The sequence below is a fragment of the Mobula birostris genome, chromosome 29, assembly GCF_030028105.1.
Source record: "Mobula birostris isolate sMobBir1 chromosome 29, sMobBir1.hap1, whole genome shotgun sequence".
NCBI classification, from domain to species: Eukaryota; Metazoa; Chordata; class Chondrichthyes; order Myliobatiformes; family Myliobatidae; genus Mobula; species Mobula birostris.
Genome location: NC_092398.1, coordinates 171,001 through 193,315, shown reverse-complemented (window position 1 = coordinate 193,315; position 22,315 = coordinate 171,001). Strand labels below are relative to the sequence as shown.

General features: G+C 42.9%; 1 protein-coding gene across 4 annotated transcripts in view; it reads right to left on the bottom strand.

The window, feature by feature from the left end:
* The window catches only part of LOC140190265 (importin subunit alpha-7), an 85,654-nt gene extending 70,294 nt beyond the window's left edge, over positions 1-15,360 (bottom strand). Inside the window, exons 1-2 of one of the 4 annotated variants that reach the window (XM_072246842.1) lie at positions 15,305-15,360; positions 3,783-3,916 (exon numbers count right to left, since the gene is read on the bottom strand). In XM_072246842.1, the coding sequence (XP_072102943.1) occupies positions 3,783-3,916; positions 15,305-15,308 (138 nt within the window). In that variant the 5' untranslated portion in view covers positions 15,309-15,360. Of the gene's footprint in view, positions 1-3,782; positions 3,917-4,036; positions 4,122-11,817; positions 11,905-13,096; positions 13,159-15,304 lie in introns of those variants that run through there. The other 3 variants (XM_072246844.1, XM_072246843.1, XM_072246841.1) reach the window with 3 other exon arrangements.
* Between the last annotated feature and the right edge of the window lie 6,955 nt (positions 15,361-22,315).

Genomic DNA, 22,315 nt, shown 5'->3' with positions numbered 1-22,315 from the left:
GTAAGAGCAAGTAAAATTGGCTCGGCCCTTGTCTCCGGTCCCGACATTCTGCTTTTCCAGTCTATCTGGCCAGTATTTAAATCATCCAAACACCAGATTGTGCCCTGCACTAGGACCCGGGTCCTGCCATAACAATACACTCCAGGCCTAGAACTTGCTGCCAAGCCCAAAACTGTTCTGAACTTTTCTAATCAGCTCGGTGCTGATCCAAACTCAGTCCCAGTTTAGGTGGACAGGCACGGAAACTCCTCTGCCTCAACTCCTCTCCGAATCGCTCACTCCAACACCGACACCACCTCCAACGACTTTGACAATTTCTCAACCATGTTCCATTCCGATTTTGCAACACACAAACATGGCTCATCCTTCAAGTCAGCTTCATCTTCACTCACCTCTTCATTGTTTGTACACAATGTACCTCAGAAAAAGTGTTATTAGTAATGTTTTTAGTCAAATTTCTTGCCTTTTGTACTATCAGCAACCTGTCGCCAGACTTCAGTAGCGCCATCGGAAACCCAGAAGAAAGCAAAGAAACACAATATAATCCACGAAAAGCTCCACATAACAAAGACCATCAACCATCCAATGTGCGGAAAAAAGAATAAATCATGCAAACAATAAAAAAGTAAACACATAATACGCAGAACATGAATCGCAGAGTCTCTGAAAGCGAGTCCATAGACAAGTGGCCAGTTCAGCCCTAAGGCAGGTACAACCGTTAAGACTCTTGCACCTTGCACCCGATGGTAGCAGCAAGAAGACAGGGAGAAGGGATGGACTCAAGTGAAGGATCCTGGCTGACACGGAGTAGTGAGCTGAACACTGGTTCACTCTCCGCCCTAGGCCTTGACACCTTAATATTTTAATTGGGCTCAGTGTTTAACGCAACTGAACAATGGTTCATTTTGTGTTCTCTGGCCTGGGCCTCGCTGCTTCAATCTGGCTAGAAGTCCACTCCAGCACTGGTCAACACGGTCATACCTGCATTCTTGAGTTCACTGAATTCCTCAGGATATCACAAAAATGCCAGATTGGTCAGAAGGTTCAAATGCTCAACTCCAAAGAGGAAATTACAGGCTTCAGACTGCAGTGATTATAATCCAGAAAAAGTATATTTAGTATAGTTAGTAGCTTTGTTAGCTGCTCGCAAAATTCCCCTATGTATCACCAGCGCTATCTTGAGAACATTGTCCAAGTGTTCCAGAGTTGAATGAAGAGCCAATTAAATGACATCCGCCATTGATCTGCTGTGAGGGCAGGGAAATTGCAGAGGATTCAAGTCACTCCTCAGGCAGCAGTTGATGTTTCATGACCAACCTCTTGAAGCACTTCATCATAGTGGATGTACATATAGTGGTGCTAGGAAGTTTGCGAATCCTATAGGGGCAGTGGGGCAGTGGGGAGAGGGGGAGGTGGGGAACGAAACAAATGCAGAGGCCTCCAACAGCCTCTCTCACTGTCTCCAGCTCCCGCTACACTTCAGTATGCAACACTAGGTGTCTATGGGGTCGTGAAAGGAAGACCCGAAACACCCGATGATTCCAGGAACATCACTGAAGATGTGTCCAGAAGCATCAGTAGATGTATGTACACAGCATGACCAGCCTCTTGAAGCACTTATATGGTTATATAGTTATGTATTTCCCACCTTTACAATGTAAGTGTTGAGTAACAAGCCAATGCTGTGGAAAGATCAATAACTCAGTTTTTAAAATGCTCACTTTCCCCAGAGTATATTTAACAGAATCCTAATGTTAAAGAGCTACAAGGCACAGAAAACAAATCCATGCTAACCAAGTTCTATAACTGAGATAGCATCAATTACTTTGGCCTAAATTTGCTGTAAACCTTCCTTTTCCATGTACATGTCCAAATGCCTTTTAACTGTCACATTATACCCACTACTAGCTTTTCCTCTGGGAACTCTTTGTATACAGCCACCACTATCGGTGTGAAAAAATTGCCTCTCGGGTTTCTTTTAAATCTTTCCTCCAGCACTTTAAATCTATGGTCTCTAGTTATAGACAGCCTTATTCTGTGGGAAAGACTGCAGATATTCACCTTATCTATACCCTTCAAGTTTTCATAAACTCCATCTAATCATTCTTCAGCCTCCCACCTTCTTGGGAAAAATGTCTTACCTTAACCATTCTCTCTTATCAGTCAAACCTTCCAGTCCCATGCAGGTTTTTGCACCCTTGCCAGTTTGCTGACATCTTCTCTAGCAGAACAACAGAACTGTACACAGTACTCCAACATATTGTTCAGCTATAACACAGAATCCAACTCTTACACTCAATATCCTGGTTAATAAAGGCAAGCAAACTAATAAGTTTTGTTTACCATCTTGCTTACCTGTGTCACTACAAAATATATTTCTGTGTCCTAAAGTTTCTCTGATCAACAACACTCTCTTGGGTCTTACAATTTACCGTGCAAATCCTGCCCTGATTTGTTTGGCCAAAATGCAAAAGCTGATATTTATCTGAATTAAACTCCATCTGCTATCCTCAGCCAACTGATCAAGATCTTGCTGGAATCTTCTTTACTGAGCATCACACCAATCTTACTGTTATCCACAACTTGCTAATCATGCCACTTACAAATTGTAAATGTAAATAATGAAGAACGGTGGACCTAGCAGCAAGTAACTGCAGTACACGACTGGTCACAGGCCATCAATCTGAAAAACAACCATCTACAACCACCCTGTCTCCTATAGTTAAACCAATTTTGTATTCAATTGACTAGCGCCCCATCTAACCTCCCAGACCAGCCTTCCATGCAGTACCTCTTCAAAAACTCATGAGATGTGATATCCCACAAACAAAGCCAAGCTGATCATCCCTATCAGTCTGTGTTTTTCCAAAAGCATGCAGATCCTATATCTCAGAACTAATAACTTACCAACACTGACATTATGCTCACTACTCTGTCGTCCCCAGAAACTTCCTTGCAGCTTTTTGTAAGGGTATAATATTAGTAATCCTCTAGTCTCTGAGATCTCACTCATGACTATGGTGGTAGTGTTATGGTTAGCACGATGCTATTACAGCTCGGAACATTCTGAAGATCGGAGTTCAATTCTGGCACCGTCTGTAAGGTGTCTCTGTACAGCCTCCCCCTGGAATGCGAGGGTGCTCCAGTTTCCTCCCACAGTTCAAAGACATACTGGTCAGGTTAATTCGTCAGTGTAAATTGTCCCATCATCAGGTTTCAGTTAATTGGGGTTGTCAGGAGGTTGCTTGGATGGCATGGCTCGAAGGGCCGGAGGGGCCTACTCCGCACTGTATTGCTAAATCAAGTAAATTTCTCTGCAAGGGGATTTCTTCCATATGTTACCACAACTTCTTGGGACACACATGTGGACTCTTTTCAAGACATGATTGTCAATTTTCTTACATCAACAAGACAAAGGACACCACTTACACCCCTCTTTACATCAGCAGTAACTCAGTGGAAACTGCAAGCAGTTTCAAACTCCTGGGAGTGCACATCTCACACATCCTCTCATAGTCCCAGAACACAATCAGGAGAGTTCACTAACACCTTTACTTTAAAGACAGCTGGACTGTGCATCTCCACACTCACATCCTTCTACAGATGCACAGTAGTGAGCATCCTAACATACTGCATCACTGCATGACATGCAAAATACTGCAGGAACTCAGCAGGTCAGGCAGCATCTATAGAAAAGAGTAAACAGTTGATGTTTCAGGCTGAAACCCTTCATCAGTCCCGCATATTTACACAGTGATCCAAACCAGACTGCAGTGATATACCTGTTGTTCTCGTTTTTGCTTCCTTAGCTGAATCCCTTCTTCCTCTCTTCTCCTACGCATCTCTTCAGGATTTAATGCTTTGTTCTTGTAACGATTCATTCTGTAGTTTTCTTTTGCTGGACTGCTGGCAGTTTCTGCAAGAAAAAAATTAAAATGAAAATATGCAAAAGCAGTAGCAAACATAACAGCATATCTGGAAAGACATTGCAGCACAAGATGTTTTGTCAGAACTGGAAAAGTGTCAAAATATTAACCCCCTTTCTCTCTCCACAGGCACTGCTTAATCTGTTGATTTGACAGCATTTTCTCTTTTTATATCAGATGCCCAACATCTGCATTTCTTTTTAAATTTTCACTTAGTGGTGGAGACATATTACAACATGTCGCTGTGCTCTCCAATCTTCCAGTGGTGAACCTGCACCCTCATTTGCTAGAGAAATTAGATATTACAGTGAACAAAGTGGGAACACAAGTTTAACTTGCCTGAATACAGCACCTTAAGCACAGAAGACTACCCAAGAGGATTATTAAACATCATTTGATATCTAATTACACGAGCTTAGGAAAAGGTAAAGTTGAAGGTATATTTTAGAAAAGAGTAACATGAACACAAGAGATGCTGCAGATGCTGGAAATCTTGAGGAACACATACAAATGTTAGAGGAACTCAGCAAGTCAAGCAACATCTATGGAGGGAAATAAACAGTCGATGTTTTAGGCTGAAACCCTTCATCAGAATTCACATGTTGAGGTTTAGGAAAAGAATGAGGTCTAAGCAGGTGAAGGAAATGATCAAAATCACAATAGGAAGAGAAAAAAAACTGAGGATTGCAAGGCTGGAGACTTTACAGGAATATCAGGAGTTCAGGGTGGGGAGGGAGCAGATGTGGAAGACTTGAAAAACTTGAGTAGAGGAAAAGAACACATTTGAAATCTAACAAGCATTACAGAACAGAAGCGTATGTAAATCAAAGGTAATGGGTGTGTAATTTGGTGCAAGTTCAGATCCAGCAGCAGAACTTTGATGAGTTCAGGTAGCAGCCAGTCAGAAAGTTTTGGAATGACAGATCACTGTTTAATTAGGACTGAGCTAAGATCAGAATAGAGTCAGGCAATGGCAAGGACAATGGGTCAACTTGGTGATCGAAAGGCAAGTGATCAGAAGCTCAATTATGGATTATCAAATATGAACACAAGGTTGTGAATTGTTTCCACCTCAAGTAGTCATCAGGAGGAACAGACTCAGAGGTCAAGGTTATGGCAAATCAAAAAACAAAAGATTTTTTCCCCAATATTTAGTCAAAGAAAAACTCTGCTCATCTGATATGCTAAATTATGAGGTGTGATGGTGACACAAAGCTGGACAGCAAAAGCATTGTTCTGCATTCTTATGTGTCTGTGATGTACCTGCAGGAAGTGGGCCTGGAAATTTGATAAGAAACAGGAAGGAACAATGATACTTTCAAATTACCATCAAACCAGTTCTGTCTACTAGTCACTGTATTTCTGCAACTATCCACCTGCTCATCCCCTACTCTCTTCATTTCTCTCAGGAAACCACTTTAAAAAAACTGTAATGCACAAGAGGTTTATTAGTGTTTCCAGGGATGAAGGATTTTAACTATATTAGAATGAAGCTGGTTGGACGTTTTCCCTGAAGTAAAAGAACTTGAGTGAATAATTGAAAAAGTATTGTACAAAATTAAGATATGATAGAACAGCTGTCTGCATTAACAAACCAAAGGGTACAGATTTACTGTGTCCGGCAAAAGGCGAGGAAATTAAAGGAAAAGAAGGGACTGAGGATTTGTAACTCTCCGCAGTATGCTGACAGAAAGTCAATCAGCGTTTCTAGTTGGTTAAGAACTAAGGGAAAATAATTTGCAGGACAATTGAGCAGAGCAAGGTAGGGGACTGGATGGATTACTCGACAAGGAGTCTGCAGACCAAATAAATTTGTTCTTTGCCATCTCTGAGGCACAAGGTAGCAACGTGACAGAAAACTGTCCATTTCCCAAAAGGAACATGACACCATCTAGTACAGAGGTTCCCAACCCTCTTTATGCCATGGACCCATACCGTTAATTGTAGGGGGGGGGGTCCATGAACCCCTGATCTGGTACAAAACAGCCAAGCTTGACTGGCAGCCATCCTACAATGCAGAAGATTTATCTCCACTGCTATGAGTGCACTACAACTGAAATGTTCAGCATCTACAAAATGTACTGTAACAATTCACTCTACTGGACTCCTTAGCAGGGGAAACATGTCTAGCATGTCAAACTCACTAACAATTTTATGTTTCAATTAAACCATCTCTCACTCCTGCTCATTACCTTCTTTATGGCAACACTGCCATCTCAGAAACCAATCTGGTGAATTTTCACCAACTCCCTCTGTTGCACGTAAATCTTTTTTAGACCAAAATTGCATAAAATATTCCAGATGTGATCTCTTAAGGCCATATATAATTGCAATAAGATATGTTTACACAAGTTCTCTGTCAATGAAGGCCATATGATGTACATTCCTAAAGAACATAAGACTCTGGAACAGAATCAGGCTATTCAGCCCATCAAGTCCACTCTCCCCATCCCATGCCCAATTTACTATCCCTCTCAACCCCATTCTCCTGCCTTCTCCCCTTACTAATCCAGAACCTATCGACCTCCACTTTAAATATACCTAATGACGGCCTCCACAGCCATCTGTGGCAATGAATTCCACAGATTCACCACCTTCTGGCTGAAGAAATTTCACCTCATCTCTGTTCTAAAGGGACAGCCTTCTATTCTGAGAATGTGTTCTCTGTTCCCAGACTACCTCACTGTAGGAAACATCCTCTGCACATCCACTTTATACCTAGGTACTTCAATATTCATAGGTTTCAATGTGATCCCCTTCATTCTTCTAAACTCCAGCGAGTACAGACCCAGAGCCATCAAATGTTCCTCATACCTTAATCCTCTGATTTCCAGAATCATTCTCGTAAACCTCCTCTAGACCTTCTCCAATGCCAGCACATCATTTCTTAGGTAAGGGGCCCAAAACTGCTCACAATACGTTCCAGTTCCTTATAAAGCAACAGCATTACGTTTGCCTTCCTTCCCACCAACTCAATCTGCAAATTAACCTTCAGGGAATCCTGCACTCACAAATCCCTTTACACCTCAGGTTTTTGAATTTTGACTATGTTACGTACCCGGTAACTGGGTTGCCAAACCAGCAGAAATGGACCACGAAGTTGCAGTCTGGATTACTAGAACTAAGACAGTTTTATTACAGAAACAAGCAACACTGTACTCTAATCAAAAGGATAATAAATGCAACAGTTCAGCAATGATAAACACACATGTACACAGAGTTAAGATAACAGGATCAATCAAGCTCTATCGTTGTCTAGGGGTAAATGACCAGTTTCAAAGTGACGCAAAGTTCAGTTCCATTTAGTTCAGTTCGCAGTAATCGCTGCCGTGGCGATGGACAATGTGGGGGAAGGAGAGAGAGAGAGCAAAAACGAATGAATATTCAAAACGGCTTCCACACACAGACCTGCGCAGGCAGCCTTCGGGCGAGTCCTTTGTGATGTCACCTGAGGTCACCGATCGTGACCCCTCCGTTTCCCGATACGATCGTTTCTCTGCGGTGAACCTGGCACCCAGGCAAGGGTGGACACACATCAGGTTCCCGCCGATCGTGCCTTTCCACCCTGTGCGTCTATGGCTTGTCCCGCGACCAGCCGTCCAAAACTTCCCACCGACTTGTGGGAGACGCACTGCTTCCAGGGTCTCGTTACCTCGGGGTGTCGTGTGTCCTGCCTTAGCGAACCTGTCCCTTTTTATCCCCCTGCTGGGGTATCACCTGTCCATCACTTCAAGCAGTTCAGGGTTCAAAGGGGGAGCCGATCTTGACAATACCCAGACTGATGTCTCCTTCATTAACATCTCCAAATGCTGCTTCATTGTTTTTCCTTATCTCTCTCTTTCTCCTGAAGACAGGTGGCAGACCAACTGCTGATCCCACTGGTGCCAGCCCAGGCCAGCTAACATCTTAATTTATGTGTATTCTCGTCACAACTAGAAAATAGCCTATGCCTTTATTTCAATGTGCATGACCATACACTTCCCAACACTGTATTCCATCTGCCACTTCTTTGCCCATTCTCTCAATTGGTGCAAGTCCTTCTGCAGATCTCCTGCTTCTTCAACACAACCCACCCCTCCACCTATCTTTGTATCATCCTCAAACTTGGCCACAAAGTTATCAATTCCATCATCCAAATCCCTGATAGATAACATGTAAAGAATCGGTAGTAATACTTTTCTCACTATATCTTATTTATTTGTTGATTGAGATAGAGCACAGAATGGGCCCTTCCAGCCCTTTGAGCTGCACTGTCTAGCAACCCTCTGCTTTAACCCTAGCCTAATCACAGCATAATTTACAACGACCAATTAACTTACCAAACAGTACGTCTTCGGACCGTGGGAGAAAGTGGGACCACTTGGCGGAAACCCACATGGTCACGGGGTGAACACACAAATTCCTCACAGGCAGCAGTACGTGTGACAGTAATAAACCAAACGCAATATCAATATCATGGTGGCCATCTCTGAAACTTGGCTAAAGGATGGCTGCCATTGAGAGCTGAACGTCCAAGGATATACGGTATATAGGAAAGATAGGTTAGTAGGCACAGGGGTGGTGTGCCTCCGCAGTAACATAAAAGTCGAAACCCCCTTACATGTATAAGAAACAATATTAAATCATTAGAAAGAGATGACATAGGACTGGAAAGTGTAGCATCTCTATGGGTTGAGTTAGAAAGGGCAAGGGTAAAAAGGACTCTAATGGCAGTTGTATACAGGCCTCCAAACAGCAGCCGGGATGTGGATTACAAATTACAGCAGGAGATAGAAAAGGCATGTCAGAAAGGCAATGTCATGATAATCGTTGGGAATCTTAACATGAAAGTGGATTGGGAAAACCAAGTCAGTACGGGACCTCAAGAAAGAGAATTTGTAGAATGTCTAAGGGATGGCTTTTTAGAACAGCTTGTTATTGAGCCCACTAGAGGATCGGCTGTGCTGGATTGGGTGTTGTGCAATGATCCAGAGGTGATAAGAGAGCTTAAGTTTAAGGAACGCTTACGGAACAGTGATCACAATATGATCGTGTTTACATTGAAATTTGAGAAGGAAAAAAATAAAATCCAATGTGTTGGTATTTCAGTGGAATACCTGTAAAGGAAGTTACAATGGCATGAGGGGGGAACTGGCTGAAGTTGACTGGAAAGGGACATTTGCAGGAAGGACAGCAGCGCAGCAATAGCTAGAGTTGGGAGGATTGAGAAGCTTTTAAAAACTACTTAGATTTTCAGAAGGCCTTTCACAAGGTGCCGTACATGAGGCTGCTTAGAAAGAAAAGAGCCCATGGATTTACAGGGAAGTTACTGACATGGGTGGAGCATTGGCTGGTCAGCAGAAAACAGAGAGTGGGATTAAAAGGATCTTATTCTGGCTGGCTGCCAGTTACCAGTGGAGTTCCACAGGGGTCGGTGCTGGGACCGTTGCTTTTTACGATTTGGACTACAGTATTAATGGATTTGTGGCTAAATTTACCGATGATACAAAGATAAGTGGAGGAGTGGGTAGTGTTGAGGAAACAAAGAGCCTGCAGAGGGACTTAGATAGTTTAGGGGAATGGGCAAAGAAGTGGCAAATGAAATACAATGCTGGAAAGTGTATGGTCATGCACTTTGGTGGAAGAAATAAACGGGCAGACTATTATTTAGATGGGGAGAGAATTCAAATTGCAGAGATGCAAAGGGACTTGGGAATCCTTGTGCAAGATACTCTAAAGGTTAACCTCTAGGTTGAGTCGGTGGTGAAGAAGGCGAATGCAATGTTGGTATTCATTTCCAGAGGTACAGAATATAAGAGCAGATATATGACATTGAGGCTCTATAAGACACTCATGAGACCACACTTGGACTATTGTGTGCAGTTTTGGGCTCCTTATTTTAGAAAGGATATACTGACATTGGAGAGGGTTCAGAGAAGATTCACAAGATTGATTCCAGGAATGAAAGGATTATCGTATGAGGAACGTCTGGCAGCTCTTGGGCTGTATTCCCTGGAGTTCCTGAGAATGAGGGAGGGATCTCATAGAAACACTCCGAATGTTAAAAGGTCCGAACGGATTAGGTATGGCAAAGTTATTTCCCATGGTAGGGGATTCTAGGACAAGAGGGCACAACTTCAGGATTGAAGGACGTCCATTTAGAACTGAGATGCAGAGAAATTACTTTAGTTTGAGGGTGGTATATCTGTGGATTTTGCTGCCACGAGCAGCTGTGGAGGCCAAGTCATTGGGTGTATTTAAGGCAGAAATAGATAGGTTCTTGATTAGCCAGGGCATCAAAGGGTATGGGATGAAGGCAGGGGAGTGGGGATGTCTGGAAGAATTGGATCAGCAAATGATTGAATGGTGGAGCAGACTCGATGGGCTGAATGGGTTACTTCTGCTCCTTATCTTATGGTCTTATAACATTGATAGGAAAGATATAAACTTGAAAGGGTGCAGAGAAAAGTTACAAAGATGTTGCTGGGATTTAAGGACTTGAGTTACAGGAATAGATTTATGCCAGGGTTAGGACTTTACTCCCTGGAGTATTGGAAAATTATGAGGCGTATAGACAGGGGGACACTCAGAGGGTGGTGTGAATGTGTAATAGACTGCCAGCCCAAAGTTGTGGGTGTGGTTCAATTACAACATTTAAGAGAAGTCTGGATAGTTACATGGAGAGTTATGGTCCAGGCGCCAGTAGACGGAACTAAGCAGAAAAAATGGTCAATATGGAATAGATGTGCTCTATAATTCTATATTTTCTGTGTTCTAAGAGTATGCTTGAAAATGGTGCCAGGCAAAAGAGCAGCCACTGCCTTAATGAAGAGCAAACTCAAAAGGCCAGATGGCCAACTCCTGTTGCTAAAGTCTAACGTTAAAACATAATGCTCTTGTAAGCAGTATATGAACCAACAGGGACAAGCCATCTTATGCCTTTTTCCCAACCAGTTACACTTCTTGTCATAAACAATCAACCCTTAAGAGTCTTACAGCACAGAATCAAGCCCTTCAGCCCGAGCTGAATTAGTCCTATTTGTGCAAAACCCTCTGAACTCTCCAATCTATATACCTGAACAATCCCATTTGTCCATAACCCTCAAACCATTTTCTATCCACATAGCTGTCTAAATGCCTTTCACATACTATAATTTTGCCATTGTACCCACCTCTGTCACTTCCTCTGACAGCTTGCTCCACATACCCACAACTGCTGTGTGAGAAAGTCGTTCCTCATGTACCTGTTGGTTCCCTAAGGTTGTCAGAGCCAGGGGATGATTGTGGGGATAAGCTCCCACTACCTATTAAATGCTCCCAATGGTGTGAGCCTCAAATAGCCTCTGACGACCAAATCCAGCTCCTGACTTATACGTGTGGCTGAACTACTAGGCCTGGTGGAACAGTTACCGACAGGAGAAGGGGCAAAGGCAGGTTACTGGTGCCTTAAGCCAGTCACTTTGGATAGATGGGGCTCGTCAACCATAGTGGGCAGCTCATCTGGAAGGAAACCTCCGCTGTCTTGTGCTATACCCACTCCTGGGGAAGGCTTTGGCGTTAAACCCCAAGGAATATCCAGACTGGAGACCCTAAGGCAGTCCTACATTGAGTTCAGCACTGACTGGAAACTCCTGTGACGCTGCTGGTGCCAAACTGTATCGGTCTCTACCATTCCTTTGCATACATCACCTGCATGGAAAGGGGAAGCCTGTCACATGAGCAACAGCTTGCTTTCCATATCAAACTGCCCTGGCCTGCGACTCACTTTGGCAGCTGGGATGCGACAACCATGGTCGACCCCGACTAGCAGAAGGCCTCTAATGTCCCTTTGAAACTTTTCCCCTCTCACCTTAAATTTATGCCCTCTAGTTTGAGACTCTCCTGTTCTAGGAAAAAGACTGTGATTATTCACCTTATCCATACGATTCTTATCAGAATCAGAATCAGGTTTATTATCACCGGCATGTGTCATGAAATTTGTTAACTTAGCAGCAGCAGTTCAATGCAATACATAATCTAGAAGAAAAAAGTAAAAAAAAATAATAAATAAGTCAATTACAGTATACATATATTGAATAGATAATTTAAAGTACATCTAAAAGGTCACCCTCAGCTCCTAAATGCCAGGGAAAAAGCCCCAGCCTATCCAGTTTCTCCTTATGACTTAATACTTCCAGTCCCAATAACATCTTTGTGAATCTTAGAACACAGAACACTACAACACAGTACAGGCTCTTCGGCCCAAATGCTGTGCTGACCTTTTGCCCTACTCTAAGATCAACCTAACTCTCCCCCCCGCCACATAGCCCTCCACTTTTCTATTACCCATGCACCTATCTAATTGAGTTTCTTAAATGTCCCTAATGTATCTGACTTTATCACCACCCCTAGCAGGGCTTTCCACACTCACCACTCTCTGACACCCCCATATACTTTACCACCACCCCAACAGGGCTTTCCACACATTCACCACTCTCTGGCACCATCCCCCCCCCATACTTCCCTCCAATCAACTTAAAATTATGCTCCCTGGTATTAGCCATTTTCACCCTGGGAAAAAGTCTCTGGGTTTTAGAAGACCTTTTCCGTGTATTGATATCCTTCCTGCAGGTACGGAAGCAGAATTGTACACAATCTTCCAAGTGTGGTCTCACCAACATCTTGTACAGTTGTAAGATAACTGCCAGATTTTTGCACTCATTGGCCTGACAAGTGATGACAAGAGTGGTGAGTCACCACATTGTCTACCTGCATTGCCATTTTCAGATCCACATGAAAGTCCTTGATTGTGAACCTCTTGAAATGTGGATTTATGACAAGCCACTAATTATTCCAATTACAGGCAAATGGGATTAACACACAGAGACCTGTTGGCATGGATAGGTTGAACCAAAGGTTCATTTCCAAGTTTCATAACTCCACTGAACCCACCAGTGTCAAGTTGATAGACCTGCATTTAGTTGTTCACCACAGCCTTTCCTTCCTTGTTAAACTAGTAAACATCCATTCCTTTGACTCCACGCCCTAGCCAAAATAAATCATAGATTATATTCACTGCAAATTTAAACCTGCAGAACAAAATAACACACCCTCCTAGCTGTGATTACTAATACTTTATGATAATTACCAAACCTACGTTATCACTGAAGCAAAGTTAGAAAGCTCTCTACCCAACAGCATTGTGGGAATACCTTCAGTACATGGTTTCAGTAGTTCATAAAGGCCCAGCACCACGTTCAAAGACAACTAGGAACTGTCAATAAATTCCAAGACTTCCCTCTGATGCCCACCTCCTGAAGAATGATAAAAAAGAGACCTCGTTCGTATGGTCAAGACACAGACGATTCCATTCACTTCTACCCCAAAATGGAGAAGCTAATTCTTCGGTTATCCAGGCCACTGTTCATTCCTCAACCAGCACAACTAAACAGATTAAGTAGCCATTCATCTCAAGGATCTTGTCTTTTCAATTGGCTGCCTAAAAGTGACCACATTTCAAAAGCAACTTATTGGCTGAAGTGTATTGTGAGGTCATAAGGACATAACAATGATAATAAAAATGTTTCATACACATCATTTTATTTCTCCTTCCTCCATAAGTAGTTTCTTATGATTGATCATTCTTATGAGTCTGACAAAACCACAGAATACTTTACAAGATAACCAATGTTGCCTGGACTAGAGAGCACGGCTTATGAAGAAAGGCTGAGCAAGCTAGTACTTTTCTCTCTGGAGTGAAGTCGGATGAGAGGCAACTTGATAGAGGTGTACAAAATGATACGAGGGTGGACAGCCAGAGACTTTTTCCCAGGGCAGAAATGGCTAGTACAAAGTGCGTATCTTTAAGGTGATTGGAGGAAAGTACAGAGGTACATTGTTTTTTTACACAGAGAGTGGTGGGAGGATTGAACGCCCTACCAGGGGTAGTGGTAGAGGCACATACATTAAGAAACTTGTAGATAGACACAATGATGATAAGATGGAGGGTTATGTCCGAGGGAAGTCTTACGTTGATCTTAGAATACATTGAGGCCGGCACAGCATCGTGGGCTAAAGGGTGTGTACTGCTCTATGTTTTAGCATTCTTGCAACATTATCCAAAAGTAAAAGAATCAGTTTGCTACATCAATTCAATATAACTGAAATTCACAATGAAATCTGCTTGACTCAAGGGGCAATGTACTTGGATCACTTCAAAACAAAAGTCCATTGCTGCTCCCTCCTCCAGGAAACAACTACCTCAGTTCCATGGACTACTACTTCTATGGGATAAAAGCTCAGAAGCTGGTGAGTGGTCAATTTAGTGCAGCAAAAGAAAAGGGGTTCATTCTAAACACAAAAGATTCTGTGGATGCTGGAAATCCAGAGCAACACACACACACACAAAGTGCTGGAGGAACTCAGAAGGTCAGACAGCATCTATAAAAATGAATGAACAATCAACATTTCAGGCCAAGACCCTTCATAAGGACTAGCAAACTTGTGTCTATCTACAAGTTCCATTCTGTTACATTATTTCTACTCAGTGACATAAGCTCATAAAGAAACGCATGGCAGAATATTTCAGACCAGTCACACTCATAATTCAATATCACATGTGGACTGCAGAATGATTCCTATATTCTGAACAAGCACAAGTGCAGGGAGAGCCACCAGATGTAGGAACTCAAGTTCCAGGTTTCGGAGTCTGACCAACAACTGGTACCACAGTAGTTCATCCTCAAAGCTAACTGCTTCATTGATGGTGCATTTTCAAAGATGGTGTTAATCTATGTTCCTTAGGCACAGTATAAAGAGGAGATAAAGATACCTAAATGCAAAATCTAAGGTAACAAAATGCCATGGCTGTGTGAACTGCAGGTGGAGGGGAACTACAGGTGTCAGGAGACTCGCATTTAATAAATTCAAGAGAAATGAGACAGCTGAGGCAGAGGTTAGTGGAGAGATCAGTGAAAATCAAAGCAGAGGAAGGGGGCAGAAAAATGTGCAGTGGAAATTAGAAGGTACAGGCTGTCTCAGTGGGATGGGAAGGTTGGTTCTCTTTGTATACATCTCCATTCGTCAGAAAACACACAAAACTCACTCAGTATCCTAACGAGACCTCCATAGTTTTGTCATGAATAACATCAAAAGCATGTAAGAGTGATTAGAAAGAACAATTACTACAAGTGGAGAGGGAACTAGTTCTGCTATATGTAGTAATGAACACACACACACAGAAACACACAGCTCGTTTGCACTAGGGTGCCTAGGACTTTTGCACAGTATTGTATCTAAGTCCCTCCCTCCCTCCCGGACCTTCCCCATCTCCCTCGCTGACCCATGTCGCCTTCCCTCCGCCTGCCGCCCTTCCTACCCCCGCCCAGCTCTCTCCCCCGACCCGTCCCTCAATCACTCACCCATCTTCCCAAATGGGAGAGCTTCGCTCCCGAAACGACTCTGCGGCCAAAATGGTGGTGGCCTGACGGAAAGCGAGTGGTCGAGCGCACGACTCCGCAGTGGTTGCGCTTTATTCAAAATGTGTCTTCAGTGGAAGTGATGGGAAACTCTCGGCGATAAACCATCTCCAATACCTTCCCCCACCCCACACCTTCCTTTCAAGTCTTTGTATTATATAAATCCAACGAAAATTTTTGAAAAATAGTATTGTTGCCAATTTTATGAGCGAATGTTCCAAGATTCTGGGAATTAACCAAGGGCACTAATGGAAGTTCTGTATTTGGACTGTGGACAATCCTTGTTAAAATGCCAGGCCAAAGATCAATAAACAGTATAGGTAATCAGGTGGAAAGCAGAGAATGGAGAATGGTGAACATGAGTTATAACAATCATCCCCTTTTAGTTACAAGAGTAATTCTACCTTAAGTGCCATTTCCCTTTATTTATTTAGCAGAGAAATAAAGAGTCAGAATCAGGTTTATTATCACCTGCATATGACGTGAAATTACTTAGCAGCAGCAGCAGCAATTCAATGCAATACATAATCAAGCGGAGAGAAAAAATAATAATAATAAATAAAATAAAACCTAATAATAAACAAATCAATTGCATATATTGAATAGATTATTAAAAATTGTGCAAAAAACAGAAATATTGTATATTAAAAAAAGTGAGGTAGAGTCCAAAGATTCAAAGTCCGTTCAGGAATCGGATGGCAGAGGAGAAGAAGCTGTTCCTGAATCGCTGAGTGTGTGCCTTCAGGCTTCTGTACCTCCTACCTGATAGTAACAGTGAGAAAAGGGCATGCCCTGGGTGCTGGAGGTCCTTAATAATGGACGCTGCCTTTCTGAGACACCGCTCCCTAAAGATATCCTGGGTACTTTGTAGGCTAGTTCCCAAGATGGAACTGACTAGATTTACAACCTTCTGCAGCTTCTTTCGGTCCTGTGCAGTAACCCCTCCATACCAGACAGTGATGCAGCCTGTCAGAATGCTCTCCACGGTACAACTATAGAAGTTTTTGAGTGTATTTGTTGACATGCCAAATCTCTTCAATCTCCTAATAAAGTGTAGCCGCTGTCTTGCCTTCTTTATGACTACATCAATGTGTTGGGACCAGGTTAGATCCTCACAGATCTTGACACCCAGGAACTTGAAGCTGCTCACTCTCTCGACTTTTCTGAGGATTGATATGTGTTCCTTTGTCTTACCCTTCCTGAAGTCCACAATCAGCTCTTTCATCTTACTGATGTTGAGTGCCAGGTTTCTCTTTCTAAAACAACATTTTAGAAAGAGAAACACGAGGAATTCTGCAGATGCTGGAATTTCAAATAACACACATAAAAGTTGGTGGTGAACGCAGCAGGTCAGGCGGCATCTCTAGGAAGAAGTACAGTCGACGTTTCAGGCCAAGACCCTTCGTCCTGACTTGAAAGAGGTGTACAAGATGATAAGATACACAAATTGAATGAACAGCCAGAGACTTTACCCCCAAGACACAAGAACACTGGATAAGAACAGTGTAAATAATATATTGGGGACCTAATGTCCAGAGATAAAAAAAGATGGTTAAAACACTGTGTTGGGCAGCTTTTCACCAAGTGCAGCATCACCAAAAACTTATATAACTCCCTGACTGACAATGGCTAGTGTGCCAAACACCTTTTCCCCATCCTGTCTACTTGTGATACTGCTTTCAACAAACTTGTATTCCTAGATTCCTCAGCACCATTATACTCCCTCGTACCCTACCATCCATAGTCCAAGTCCTACACCGGTCTGAGTTTCCAAAATGCATTACCTCACACTCGGTTTACAGTGTACCCATTAGATTAAAATTTTCATAACTTGCTAGATTCTGGGAGGGTACCAGAAGACTAAAAAATAGACAATGTGAGCCCCTTGTTCAATAAAGGAGAAAGTCAAATGGCAGGGAAGAATGGTGGATAGATAAGTTAGATGGATGGAATAGATAGATTAAATAGGTAGATAGATAGATACGTTATTGATCCCAAAGGAAATTACAGTGTCACAGTAGCATTACAAGAGCACAGATATACAAATATTAGAAAAATAGTAGGAAAGAATTTTAAAAAAGTTACTTCAAACACTCTAACATGAGGGGGTCATCGCTTCCCTGGCTATAAGTTGACTCATTATAGAGCCTAATGGTCGAGGGTAAGAAAATTCATATAGGTAGCACAGTTGTCTTAGTCTGTCACTGAAAGTGCTCCTCTGTTCAGCCAAGGTGGCATGCAGAGGGTGAGAAACATTGTCCAGATTTGCCAGGATTTTCCACAGGGTCCATTGTTCTACCGGTCTCCAGTGTGTCCAGTTTGACTCCTATAACAGAGCCAGTCTTTCTAATCAGTTTATTGAGCCTGTTGGCATTGCCCATGTTGATGCCATTGCCCCAGCACACCACCACATAGAAGATTGTACAGGCGACAACAGACTGGTAGAAAACGTGAAGGGGAATCACTTCACACTTTTCTGGGTTGAATTCCATCTGTCTCAGCCCAGCTCTGTATCCTATCAAAGTCCTGTTGTAAAGTACAACAACGCTCTACATTATCCACAGCTCCACCAACCATTGTGTCATTGCAAACTTACTAACTCACACTTCCGCCTCCTCATCCAAATAAATGATTTATAAAAATCACAAAGAGCAGATGTTCCAGAACAGATCCCTGCTGAACACCACTGACCTCCAGGCAGAACGTGCACCATCTACGACCAGCCTCTGCCTTCTGCAGACAGGTCAAGTTTCCCTGGATCCTATGTCTCCTGATCTTCGGCATGAGCCTACCATGGGAAACCTTGTGTAACACGTTATACTGACGAAGGGTCTCGGCCTGAAACCTCGACTGTACCTCTTCCTAGAGATGCTGCCTGGCCTGCTGCATTCACCAGCAACTTTGATGTGTGTTGCTTGAATTTCCAGCATCTGCAGAGTTCCTTGTGTGTACAACATTACCTTGCTGCTTTTTAACTCAATCCCCCACTAAAGAAAACCAGTACACCATACCCCTTAACATACAGATCAACTTTCGCGATACCATTGAAGGATCTATGGATGTTGACCCAAGATCCCTCTGTTCCTCTAAACTGTTAAGAATTCTGCCATTGACCCTGTTTTCTGCCTTCAAATTTGACTTTCCTAAGTGAATCACTTCACTTTCTCCAGAAAGAACTCCATCTGCCTCTTTGCAGCCCAGCTCTGCATCCTGTCAATGTTCCGACTTCTACACTGTCCACAACTCCACCAACTTACCAAGCCATCCTTCCACTTCCTCATCCAAGTCATTTATATATATTTTTAAAAAATCACAAAAAGCAGGTGCCCTAGAACACTCCCAGCAGAATACACTCCATCTACAACTACCATCTGCCTTCTGTGGGCAAGCCAATTCTGAAACCACACAGCCAAATTTCCCTTGATCCTATGCCTCCAGACTTTTTGAATGAAGCTACCACAGCGAACCTTATTAAACACCTTACTAAAATCCATATATACATCCGCTGCTCTACCTTCATCAATGTGCAGCTTTGTCAATCCTTCACAAAGCCATGCCAACTAACCCTAATCAGACTATGCTTCTTCAAATAAATCCTGTTTCTAAGAATCCTCTCCAATAAATTGCCCATCACTGAAGTCTGGTCTTTTATTCCCCAGGTTATCCCTACTCCCTTACTTGAACAAAGGAGCCATATCTGCCACCCTCCAATCTTCTGGTACTACTCATGTGGCCAGTGAGGTCACAAAGATCATCGTTAAAGGCACAATAATCTCTTCCCCCATGTCGCAAAGGAACCTGGGGCATATTCAAGCTGGCCCTGGGGATTTATCTATCATAATGTTTTCTAAAGTTCCAGCACTTCCACTTTCTTAACATCACCATGTTCTAGCATATCAGCCTGTTCTGTGTGGTGCTCACTTTCGTCAAGGTCCCTCTTACTGGTGACAAATGAAACAAAGTATTCATTAAGGACCTTCCCTTCCTCCTCCTTCTCCAGGAACATTTCCTCTTCTAACCCTGTTCAGTCCTACTCCCACTTTAGTCATACGTGCGAATGCCTTGGGATTTCCTCATTCTATATGTCATGTACCTATTTACCCCCTAAGGCCATTCTTCCCCATCCTGGCTACTCTGTAACTCTCTACAGCCCTTCCTGCATAATAGCATTAATATTCACCCTTCCTCAATTAAATGCTTTCCCATATTTTCTGCTCTTGTCCCTGTCTAAGACTATGCTATAGGTCAGAGAGTAGTGGTCTCTGTCTCCCAAATACTAACCTGAGAGATCTGATACCTGACCTGATTCATTGCTGAGCCCCAGATCCAGTCTGGCTACTCATCTCGTCAGCTTGTCTACATCCTGGACACATCTAACGAATTCTGTCCCATCTAAACCTTTTGCACTAAGGAGGTACCAGTCATAGTAGGGAAATTTAAATCACCTATGACAACACTGTTCTATTTTGTACCCTCCAAAACCTGCCTTCCAATCTGTTCCTCATTGTCTCTGTTGTATGGGCGGGAGGGTGCATAGAATATCCCCATTAGAGCAGTTGCCTCCTTCCTGTTTCTGACTGCCATCCACGTTAACTCAGCAGACAATCCCTCCACAACATCCTTCCTCTCTGCAGTAGGGATACGATCCCTGATTAGCAATGCCACTCTCCCACCTCTTTTACCTCCATTATGAAACATTTAAGCCCAGAACAACCAGCAGCCATTCCTACTCTTGCGACAGCTGAGACTCTAATGGCCACAAAGTTGTAATTCCATGTACTGACTCATGCTCTCAGTTCATCACCTTTGTTCCTGATACTTCAACCCATTTTGACAGATCAACTGCCTATCCTTCCTCACAGTATTTCTACACATTGCATCCATCTTCACACCAACTGTCCCATCCTCTGCCTTGTCACTCTGGTTTCCACTGCCCTGCCAAACTTGGTTAAACCCTCCCCAAAAGCTTTAGCAAACTTTCCCACAAGGATATTGGTCCCCCTCTGGTTCAGGTGTAACCCATCCTTTTTGCACAGATCATACCTTCCCCAGGAAAGATCCAGGCTGCAACTTAGGGGAAACTAGCTCTCTGCAGCTCTTATCTATCACCTCCTCATTCTCCTATATGAGCTACAGTTCCAGTTCGAAGACATGGTCTGTAAAGAGCTGTAGCTGGATGTACTTTATGCAGTTGTAGTTACCAGGAAGACTGGAGGTCTCCCAGAACTCCTACATCTGACATGAAGAACATACCACTGACCCTAGACACATTCTCACAATATTAGTTATGACAGTAATAAAGGAGGAAACAGGCCAGAAACCTACCTTAGCCTCCACTTCTTCTCATCAAAGCCTCTTTGCCCCACTCACTTTTTCTAAGCCTGTGCTCAAGATCTACAAGCCAATGGCTCTACCCATCTCAAGAGCATGAATCACTTGCAACTGTGATGCCCTAGTAGCAATCCCCTGCACTTCTCCTTCTTGAGGCTTCAGGCTTGAAAGGCATTGCCATAGCAACTGCAGTGCTTTTATACCATAGTCACCATGATGGAAGCAATGAACTGAGGATGGTTAGTAGGGTGTTTTATCCTGGCTGGTGTTGCACTTTTTAAGTGTTGCTTGTGGGGATCTTGCATAAAAGTGTGGAGAAAAGTCCATTATACCCCTGATATGCCTTGTAAATGATGGAAAAGCTCTAAATATCAGGAAATGAACCAATCATCAACAGATATCCCAACCCCATCCTCTGCTCTACACTTGAAGCTATTGTACCTTAGCAGCTGGCTTAGTTGAGTTTATTGTTATTGTTGTTCCTCTCAGTGCCTTTTGACACATTGGGCGGCAATCTTGCAGTCTCTTTAGCATTTGTCTGTTTTTTTTAAAATGAGGCTGAGTTGCTAACTGAATGCTCAACCTAGCACAAATGGAAAGCATGCAAGTCGGCTGGATTCATACGCAGGACCACTCACCTTGAAGTCTGATGCTGATGCCACTACGCCACCAGCTTGGTTAAGTTTTATCAAGGAACTTGATACCATATTGAATCTAATTACACTTTGATAGATTTTTGGTTCATACTTAGACTAAAACTCTTATGCTCTGAAGCTAATCAGTCCTGGCAAAATTCAAACTTGGCATCATTCAGCAGAATATTGTTGTACAAATATCGCTCCACACCACCTGTGAACAGCATCTTCTATTACTCTCATCAAAAAGCAGACAGATTTAGCAAAAATTACCCAAATTGGATTTGACCTGCCCTTTGTAAACAGAAAATAGATTTGATGAGACATGCAGTTACAGGTTGCTGAGACGTGCATTAGTACTGCTGCTGACGACTGACAGTTACTCATGGTTGTCAGATATTGAGCTCTGCCCTGTGTCAATCCAGTAACAGAAAACACCTTTGATATGAAGGCAGAAATTTGTTTCACAAGGACTGAACAATGGCTATTCTTATGGATAATTGCATCCATCAGCTCAGTTCAAGAGGGTGAGGGTCTGTTTGTGCGTTATTGGCTTGCTCATTATCTGCCCCAGATCTCATCTGATAGTTCTGCACTGCAGGAGACTCACTCAGTCAATGGTGGTGCAGTCAAATGGACAACAGCATTTGTTTAAGAAGATTGGAGAAAAGTTTATGGGAGAGGTCAGTGTTATTATGTTTTTTTTAACATACAGAAGGTGGTGGGTGTCTGAATGCACTGCTGGGGGTGGTGATAGAAGCTGATACAATAGGGACATACAAGAGACCCTTAGGCACGTGAATGCAATAAAGATGAAGGGCTATATGAGCTGTGCAGGAGGGAAGGGTTAGATTGATTGGGATTTGGTTTACATAGGTCAGTATGACAATGTGGGCCAAATAGCCTTACTACACAATACTGTTTTATAAAGAATATACACTAGTGGCAGACAAAAGCAACACACGCAATTGCTGGAGGAACTCCGCAG